This window comes from Pyrus communis, chromosome 12, assembly GCF_041283825.1.
Source record: "Pyrus communis isolate YQ-2024b chromosome 12, ASM4128382v1, whole genome shotgun sequence".
Classification (NCBI taxonomy): Eukaryota; Viridiplantae; Streptophyta; class Magnoliopsida; order Rosales; family Rosaceae; genus Pyrus; species Pyrus communis.
Genome location: NC_142576.1, coordinates 19,547,642 through 19,557,525, shown reverse-complemented (window position 1 = coordinate 19,557,525; position 9,884 = coordinate 19,547,642). Strand labels below are relative to the sequence as shown.

General features: G+C 38.9%; 2 protein-coding genes across 2 annotated transcripts; one reads left to right on the top strand and one right to left on the bottom strand.

Moving 5' to 3' along the window:
- Positions 1-1,701: 1,701 nt before the first annotated feature.
- LOC137744638 (calcium-dependent protein kinase 8) lies at positions 1,702-5,719 on the top strand. Its single transcript, XM_068484411.2, has 8 exons — positions 1,702-2,651; positions 2,861-2,984; positions 3,069-3,212; positions 3,935-4,087; positions 4,218-4,333; positions 4,510-4,677; positions 4,933-5,166; positions 5,295-5,719. Exons 1-8 carry the CDS (start codon positions 2,151-2,153, stop codon positions 5,448-5,450), a joined length of 1,596 nt encoding a protein of 531 aa, XP_068340512.2. The 5' UTR covers positions 1,702-2,150; the 3' UTR covers positions 5,451-5,719.
- Positions 5,720-6,195: 476 nt separating this feature from the next.
- On the bottom strand, positions 6,196-9,200 carry LOC137744495 (uncharacterized). The gene has a single exon (XM_068484297.2). The coding sequence runs from the start codon at positions 8,466-8,468 to the stop codon at positions 6,498-6,500; it is 1,971 nt and encodes a 656-aa protein (XP_068340398.2). The 5' UTR covers positions 8,469-9,200; the 3' UTR covers positions 6,196-6,497.
- Between the last annotated feature and the right edge of the window lie 684 nt (positions 9,201-9,884).

Here is a 9,884-nt window from a genome sequence, read left to right as displayed (position 1 = left end):
TACAAGCGCTCCACACAAATCTCCAGATCTTAAAATATGCATCATGCATATAGTATACTTACGTTTATCTTAATGATAAAAAAAATTTACATTAAATACCAGAGTATTCTCATTAAACTCGTTTCACAAATTAATCACTCTTGTCCTCTACTAACAAAAGATACAACCATATGTACTATTTTGTTGCATGTTCATAGTACATGTCGAAAATCTAGGCCAGTCTACTAGCTCAATTGCAAAGTGTAGAAGTGTGCCGACCCTGTACATCAAATGTTATAAATATAAATGATTAAATACTTGAAAAAAAATTTTTAACCACTTGTATTATGATACTTGGTATACTGGGTTATGTTATCGGCACATTAAAAAATTTCTCGTGATGAAGAAGATGAAGGTACGATGGAAATAGTTAATAAAGCTAATGGAAAATTTTCTTTCATTTTGTTTGGTATGTGTTAGCTGTATATGCTAATGATTAATTTGTTTGTGTATATTAATATTACAAGAAAATTAAGATATATACTCCTCGTATTAAATTTCACATGCAGGCATGAATAATGCCATATTGTGGTGGGTAGTACTATAAAATGCGATATTTTCAAAGAGATATTTTTGTCTTTCTTTTCTATTAAGATTCATCTTTTTGGTCTTTGAGTCTTCACGTATATTTATTATTTTTTATTTTTTATTTTAAGAGAAGATGCAATTCCTATATGTTCAAATCACCTCAAAAAGGATGGCAAATTATACACTTTGTATTTGAAGAAAATCCATAATGCATATCTCTTGATTATACGCTTATTGGTTCGGGTGCTAGTCGAATTGGAGACTCGCTGATTTTTAGTTGTATCACAAAAACTAATAAGTAACTAAGAACAAGTATAAAATGCACATTAATTAGGAAAAAAAACTAGCTTAGAGTATTCTATCGTGCACTAGAGATCAGTTAGGAGTAATTCTCAATTCCTCCATGGTATTCTTATAAGAAGAAAAACCAATTAGTTATGTCAACGTAATCTATATAAGCCACTATGGTTAGCTCGATGATAAGAGTGTGTTGAATAATGAGTAAGAGTATGGCGGGTATGGAATTCCAAATTCTCCAATGATGAGTAAGAGTGTATTTATCCATCATTCATCTCATATTTTGAAAAGTAATAAAAAATGCAATCATTGTTATCTTAATCATTATACAAAGAGAATTAAACGAAAACAAAAGCAAAGCATTCTTCCAATGATTAAGTAATTACCTTTATACAATTGTTCAATTATTTTCAATATTGCTCGTATAAAAAGGAGTGAATATAAGAAATAACAGAAAGTTGTGATTGACACTTCAAAAAGATCATTATGCACATTCTTGTGCAAATTTTATCTACTGTTTTATAAAGCTGAAGTACACAATAACAATTTTGAAGTGTGAATAACACTTTTACAAACTAAATAATATATAGTGCATGGTTTTTGAATAATAGTTAATTTTCTCAAAAATAAATAAAATGGACGTCACTAATACTACGGGTATTCATTTGTGCTTGTAAGTTCAAGATTTTAGTTTAATAATTTTGTATGATAGTGTGAAAAACAAAATAATTACAAAGAATAATAAAAATAAAATAAAATGGGACATGGATTGTAATTATGCTAAGTGGTTAGGGGCATTGTGTGAGATGAAAAAACAATTTGAGATTAATTTTGTTTAGAATATTTTAGGAAACAACAAAGCTCTCCCCGTCTCTCTCCCTCTCTCTAAATCTCTATCTGTCTATCCAACTGTGTGGAGAGAGAGAGGGAGAGAAATAGGGTTAGGAGTAAGGAGGGAAGTCTCTGTGAAAGAGGCTGGACCCTTTCTCTTTGTCTCTATTCCACCAATCCACCAATCCACCAAATGGTGGCTTCCACACGCTAAATTCCCCTTTGCGTCTTCTTCTTCAATTCCAAACCCCCATAACCCTCTCTCCCCATTTCCGTAAGTCACATCTCTGGTTTCAAATTCTGTTCATCCTCCAAAAAAAATTCTCAATATTCAATTGGGTTACAGAGCAATTCGGATCTCGAAAGCCATCTCTTGATTTTCCCCTAAACCCTCAGATTTCGAGTATTCAATTCGAATTCTGATACGATTCTGGCTCCCAGACCGATTTTCACAGATGGGTAATTGCTGTGCGACCCCCCAGACGGGTTCTCCGTTGAAGGACAAGAAGAACAGGAAGAATCCATTTTCGATAAACTACGTCCCCGGCCAGGGAAATGGTGGTTCCAAGCTCTGTGTGCTGAAAGACCCGACTGGCGCTGAAATCGAGCAGAGATACGAACTGGGTCGGGAGCTCGGCCGTGGAGAGTTCGGAATTACCTACCTTTGCACCGATAAGGACTCCGGCGAGAAGTTCGCCTGTAAGTCGATTTCGAAAAGCAAGCTGAGAACAGCTGTGGATATAGAGGATGTGACGAGAGAAGTTGAGATCATGAAGCATTTGCCTAAGCACCCCAATATAGTGAGCTTGAAAGACACCTATGAAGATGACCATGCTGTCCACATTGTTATGGAACTCTGTGAGGGCGGTGAGCTCTTCGATCGAATCGTGTCCAGAGGCCACTACACAGAGCGTGCTGCTGCCGCCGTCACGAAGACGATTGTCGAAGTTGTTCAGGTGAGGATTTTGGTGGTTTTTAGTGATCATGTTGGATCGGTGATTGATTGGATTGTGGTGAATTGCAATTGTGGAATTGTGGTGAATTGATTCTTTTGCCGTTTATGTATAGAATAGATTTTTGTTCCCAAGATTATTCTCTGAGGAATCAACCTTTTGATAGGTTTACATACCCTAGCATAATTTTAATGTGTTTAATTCTCTTGCAGATGTGTCACAAGCACGGTGTGATACACCGGGATCTCAAACCCGAGAACTTCTTGTTTGAAAACAAGAAAGAAACAGCACCTTTAAAGGCAATTGATTTTGGGCTGTCCGTATTCTTTAAACCTGGTAAAGTCTTCTCCAAACTATGCCATTTGATTTTCTTGTTCTGATTAGTTTACCAAAACATTTTTTTTTTCCATGTATTTCCAGGTGAAGTATTTAATGAAATTGTTGGAAGTCCCTATTACATGGCTCCTGAGGTGCTTAAACGCAACTATGGTCCTGAAATTGATGTGTGGAGTGCTGGAGTTATACTCTATATCTTACTTTGTGGTGTTCCACCATTTTGGGCAGGTTTGTGTTCGTTTTTATATGTACGTTGCTTGCTAACCCAAATGCGTGTTCATTTAAATATCTCACTGTAGTATAGATACAACTCGCATTATACAGTAGTTACATTCTTATAGGGAAGGTACATTATATGGTAAACACACACACATATATATATACACACACACACACACACTAACTAGGTGTAAATGCAGTATAGCTTGACTAAAGTATGTAGATGCTGTTTTCACTTTTCTTAATTAATGCTGTTCTCCAAATTAACACTCCTACACACTCTAGATAATATGAAGGCAGTATCTATCTATATTTTCAGTGAAGAAATTAAGTGGGGAGAACTGTTTTAAAGTTCACATTCACCAGTTATACCTTATATTTTTGCTTGCACTGTGCGTCCATGGACCATGGTTGGTCAAAATATTTCCAAACACATTGTATTTTATCGACTTTGGTAACAAATAACAAGTTGGCGTTGCTTCTAATAAAATATGTGCTTGTGTGCTGTAGATTCTTAGGTTGGAAATTTATCTACTAACAAAAAGTGATGTGCTGCTACCATATTTACTCACCATATATTTATACGTGCATGCATGAATTGAGACCCATTGAAATGAATTTGCCACTTTCTAATTTCTCTTCACTTCTATCGAATTCTGATTACTTTCTGGCTTTCCTAGTGCTTAGCATCTTGTACAATTTCTGACTTGAATCTATTATCTTGCGTGCAGAAACTGAACAAGGAGTTGCAGAAGCAATTATACGGTCTGTTGTGAATTTTAAGAAGGACCCCTGGCCTCTGGTTTCTGATAATGCGAAAGACCTTGTGAAGAAGATGCTTAATCCCGATCCAAAGCAGAGGCTTACAGCTCAGGAAGTTCTAGGTAATGTTCAGTTCTGTCGATGGTTATCATTATAGTTTAATATTAAAGAGACTTTTGTTGCTTGAAGAATTTGGAAGTGCAAAACATAATATTATGAACGTACATCTTATTCTTGGTTCTTTGAGTGTAGATCATCCTTGGTTACAAAATGCAAAGAAAGCTCCAAATGTTTCTTTAGGTGAAACTGTTCGGTCAAGGCTCAAGCAATTCTCTGTTATGAACAAGCTCAAGAAAAGCGCTCTCAAGGTATTCTTTTCTAAGATTTTTGTTTGATAATTTTTTCATAACCCTTCATCTGCTTTATGTGTTCTATTATACCTTTGGGATGCATCTTCTCAAAAAAAAAAAAAAAAAAAAAAAAACGTTTGAGATGCATGTGTCTTCAGTTGCTAATGTTTTCTTTTGGAATTTTAAATTAACAGGTTATAGCTGAGCATTTGTCGATGGAGGAAGTTGGTGGTATACAGGAGGGATTTAAGCTCATGGATATTAACAACAAGGGCAAGATTAACATTGACGAGCTAAGAGTTGGGTTGCATAAACTTGGCCATCAAATTCCTGATGGGGATCTTCATATTCTGATGGAAGCTGTAAGTATTATCTTGTATTAGTTTATGGTTTTATATGTTAGAGGATTAATTAGTTATGGCCTTTGGGCCAAAAATAATCCATATGCATGTTCGACTATCCAAGTGATTTCTTTTGACATAGATTTTATCATCTATATGCATATTCGACTCAAAGAATCTGAAACCTTCTTGCTTGAATGACTCTGTATTGCATTACTGTTTAAAGATCCATTAATGCTACACGTACTAATAAGAGGGGTTTCATCTGTTAAACAGGGTGATGTAGATAATGATGGATATCTAGACTACGGAGAATTTGTAGCCATCTCTGTTCACCTAAGAAGGATGGGCAATGATGAGGAGCATCTTCGCAAAGCATTTGAATTCTTCGACAAAAACCAGAATGGGTATATTGAAATTGAAGAGCTGCGAGATGCCTTGAGTAATGAAGTTGATAATAACATTGAAGATGTTATCAATGCCATTATTAATGACGTAGATACGGACAAGGTCAGTAAGATTGCATGTTAAATTGTTAATGAGTGTCTTGTTGCAAATCTGCTTATGAACCAAAACCGCTAATTTCTTGTTCTAGTAGCTGCTTAGAATCCACACTGAATCCCTTTCCATGGTTGCAGGATGGACGAATAAGTTATGAGGAGTTTGCCGCAATGATGAAGGCCGGGACAGATTGGAGGAAAGCATCAAGGCAGTATTCGCGAGATCGGTTCAATAGTCTCAGTTTGAAATTGTTTAGGGATGGATCATTGGAAGGTAAAACGGAGAGTACATAACGTTGGAGGATTGACTCGAGGTACTTGTGTGGAAGAGACATATGAAGGAAAGAATCTTTCATTGTTTTGTTGTGTTATGTAATTTGTTTTTCGTCCTTTTTAGATCGTTTTGTGATTGTTAGGATACGGGCCAATGGTGTTCATGTCTTGGTGAATGGGGATGTATGTAACGTATTTGCTGTAAGGGTTGGTTGGGGAAGGAGCAGGTTGGAAAACAAGTTCATTGTGATTGTAAATATGTTACAAATGGCATATATATTTTCGTCAAAGTCATTGTTGGTAGAAGTTATTGAGATTCATATGTATTCGAATTATTTCTTTGGAAAGCAAACGATATCAAATTACTGATCAAATGAACTACAGCTTAAGAACATTACCACATACCAAATTTTCAATTTCGGTACGCTAATTTTGGCATGTCTATCGCGTGGGAACGCCGCGAGGTGAAGACATTGTCAGGTCTAGGAGCAACCAACCGTCTGGTCTGCGAGGTTAAGAACGGATTTTTAACGGATGATCCGATTAGTTATCGTATTGACTTGAAATTCGTTATTTTTTGTCATTTTTATGTTGTGATAACGAGTTGTGTAAGAAATTGTTAGGTCTAGGAGCAACCAATTGCTTTCACCACTAACTAATAAGCTTAATTAATCATCCATAATATCATGTACCTCATCATTAAGTTAGTAACTAATAAGCTTAATTAAACATGCATGATATTACGTACCACCAGTTGCTAGCTTACTAACCGAGGAAACAATATAATTAAGGATACTAAAACGCATGATTATTTCTAATGTTACATAAAGATAAGAGAGAGCTCTGGAATGAATCCAAACCACATCTAGCTAAGACAGACACACACACATAGGATGCCTCTTCTTCCTAATAAAGGTTACTTATTAGCTTAAATTCTACCTGAAAACTGCGGTAAGTAAGAAATGATGGACAATCAGATCGCAGAAGATCATATCGATCATCAATCCAATTCCAATGCCAATGCTATCGCCAATGCCAAAGGAGGGACCGGATGATTGAGCGAGTCAGTCAGTCGACTACAGCAAGAGTTTGATATTCTTTGTCGGCAATGGCTACTTCCATGAGATGGTGAGGGCGAAAATCCCCACCATTGTCCAAGAAGGATTTGATCAAATTTTTGGAGTAGCCACGCAACACCGTCACCCCTCTATGAGGAAAATCGAAGGATGGAGAATGATACCCCGACCAAAAATCCCAAAACACAATGTGTGGCACCGCATCATCCCCATACCCCTTGTCCTCGAACATGCTCCGTATGGCCTCATACAGAGTCTCGTAACCCTTCCAATCATAGCCTGCGCAGTCGGTGAACAGAAACAGCTTCTTGATCATCTGCTCTGGCTTCAAATTCTCCTTGACAGCCACTTCCAAGATGGCATCAAACACCATTTGTAAATCAATACATATTCTTGTGTCCATTCTCCTGTCCTTTCTTGTCAGAAAGGAGAACTTGGACTTAACATCGTCGAGGCCTTGAATGGAATGCAGCTGGGGCAAAAAATGAATGGGCCGAATAAACTTACAGCGGGAATCAGGCAGACTGAAATTCATCACTTTTCGGTTCCATGGCTCTTCACTCAGTTCATACACCAAAAGTCCCAAACTCAAACTCCTTGACTGGCACAAGCCGTTGTCACATACAGCCCAGCAGTTTTTGAATTTGCCGCCCTCCTTGACCTTTTGCACCATTGCCTTCCATTGAAGCTCTGCCGCTTCCCCAACATTGCCATCTTCCAGATAGCGTAGGATGTCATTTGGAAGTAAAGCGTCGGGCTTTATAATTGTTGTTGCTGCTTTCACCTCCTCCAAGTACTTCTTCACCTCGCAGCGCTTCCACCTGTCAAACCGACTTTGACGACTAGAGTAGTTTTTCAAGGGCGCCAAAACCTCCTTCCTCAGCCGCTCCCACTCCCGCGATACATCTGATTCGGTGGGGAGAAGCCTCCTCGCAGTGCTTTCTTCCAGCGAAATGGAGCGCCCCTTATGTGCGTCCCATGGGTTCCCTGTAAGCAAACAATATATTGCCAAAGAAACTTGAAGATCATGATAAGCATGAGCATCAAGAGAACCGCGTTTAGCATTGTAGTCGGTATCATCGTCAACATCGTCATCATAATCACACGGCTTGAGCTCGAGCTTGTTCTGCTTCAATTTTTCAAGATCGGACTTCAACCGCTCCGCAAACGCATCCATACCCCGGTCGTGCAACAGCCTGTAAGCCGGGTCGCGGGCATACCGATCTGCATGAGAATTCGGATTCTCGCGTTGGAGTAACTCCTTCAGTGTGTGATCCAGCTGATCCTGAGGAGGAACGAGGAGGCCGTACAGAACGTCGAGCAGGGTGAACGAAGGACCGAAGGAGTCGGCAAGAGAGCCGAAGTTGCGTAACAGAGTGTCGGGGTGGTTGTGGTGGAGCCAAACAGCTGCGAATTCAAAAGCTTCACTGTACCATTTCGATCCGTCGATATCGCAGGGAGAGAGGTTGAAGATGAGCTTGAGAGTGGTGAGAGGATCGTGGGACCAGGCCAAGGGGAGCTGTTGCCGCAGATAGTTAAACATTTTGGTGTGATACTTCTTCTCCGTCTCCTGCTGCTTCTCGCGGTAATCGCTGGGTCGTTGTGTGACGTTGAAAAACAGATCGAGGCAGGGGTCTCCGTACGCCTTAAAAACCTTGTTATTCTTGTTATTTTTCTTCCCCCGAATCTGCATATCCACGTCGACAACAGCAGCAGCCGAAACCGAATCGGAAGCAGCCATTGCTCTTCTTCCTCTTCTTTTCATCATCGGGATTATTGGGAGGACCGAATGTCGGACTTGACGAGCCATTGAAATAGTTGTCGGAATTATTGTTGACCTTGTGGGTGCGTTGAGGACAAGGAGGTTTCGGCCTGCTCTTGTCGGAACAGCAGCCGTTTTCAAACACCCTTGCGGCGGCGGCGGAGGCAGGAGCACTGGCGGTTTATTGATCTGAATCATCATGTTTCTCAAACCCTAACCCTAATTCAAATTCAACCCAAGGTGGCTGGTATGTGGTTTGAGTTTCCTTGCGGGAGGAGAAGAAAACGACTTGACGACTCTAGGACTCTGTCTCTGTATCTGGAGAAGGAGAAGGTGCTTGCTTGGAGTTCCTTTTCAAGTACTTATACTGGGCCACCCTCTAGGGACTTAGCAATCACGGTGGTCCAACGTTTTGGTCAATCGGTTGGATTTATTTAATGAATGGGTACGTACAATATCAGCTTAGATTTTGTAAGGCCATCTCCGACCGATGGTCCAGAGGGCCAGAGGTCCAAAATAGCCCGAAAATTGTTTTCAACCGATGGCTAGGTCAGAGGATCGTGGAATCTGAGAGGGTCCCACGGAATCGGAAAGGGCTGGAGGGTTGGAGGTCTGGCTGCATTCGAGCGCTTGAGGGTTGGAGGGCTGGATGCATGCAGCTAGCCAGCCAGCCCGGGGCTGGCCAGAAAATAAAGCAATCATGTCGGTTATAATTGACAGGATTGTTTAAAAAAAAACTTTGAATACAATGGCTAGTTAGCTAGCCGTTGCATTTAATTTTTTTTCCTATAAATACATAAACCATTCATTAAATTTAAGTTCTAATTTTTTTGGTTTTTTGGCCCAATTACATTTGTAGTTTTTAAATTTAAGTTGTTGGATTTGAATTTAAGTTGTTGTAGTTTTTAAATTTAAATAATAAATTATGTTTGGCCCTATGGCCCTCGGTTGGAGACGGTTTTTTGTGACAGGGCTAAAACGAGCCATTTGGTCCTCGGTTGGAGACGAAGGCAAATATGGCCCTGTAATGTTCATTAAAATATTAATTTCTTGGAGGGCTAAAGGGCTAAAACAAGCCCTCTGGCCAGCCCTTGGTTAGAGATGGCCTAAGGACCCCGCTAGAAACATAGAATTAGAGTATGGGTTATGCTATCCACACATTCCATTTTACTTTTTACACATTTTTTGATAATTTATGTCCGTTGATCTTCTTCAATTCATCGATCCAATGGCCGAAATGAGAAGTAAAATGGGGTGTGTGGTAAAGTATTGATAAACCCTAAACCCTACAGTGTAATTAGAGTTTTTTGTCTCTAAATTAAATATGTATGACTATATTTATTTATAAATTTTGCCACAATGTGTTGCAACGATCAAATTTTTTGTTTAAACTCTTTGAATACAAGTTTTAATCGAGGTGTTACCGTATTATAGAGGGGAGTGTAAGGTGTAGTCGCACAGAGTCCTAAATTTGAAGGAGCTCTCAAAAATTTTGTCATCTAATGTTATGTAATAATGTTATATATTTAGAAAATTACTTTTGTTAGTACTTTAAACTCTCATTGCACATTAAGTAATATTATGTAATAACTAGTACTTTAAAATTACTTTTATTAG

Excerpts from the sequence above, each read along its gene's own strand:
- LOC137744638 (XM_068484411.2), top strand. The coding sequence starts at position 2,151 with ATGGGTAATTGCTGTGCGACCCCCCAGACGGGTTCTCCGTTGAAGGAC. Across the intron at positions 2,652-2,860 it reads CGATTGTCGAAGTTGTTCAG|ATGTGTCACAAGCACGGTGT; the intron begins GTGAGGATTTTG and ends ATTCTCTTGCAG. Across the intron at positions 4,088-4,217 it reads TACAGCTCAGGAAGTTCTAG|ATCATCCTTGGTTACAAAAT; the intron begins GTAATGTTCAGT and ends CTTTGAGTGTAG.
- LOC137744495 (XM_068484297.2), bottom strand. The coding sequence starts at position 8,468 with ATGATGATTCAGATCAATAAACCGCCAGTGCTCCTGCCTCCGCCGCCG.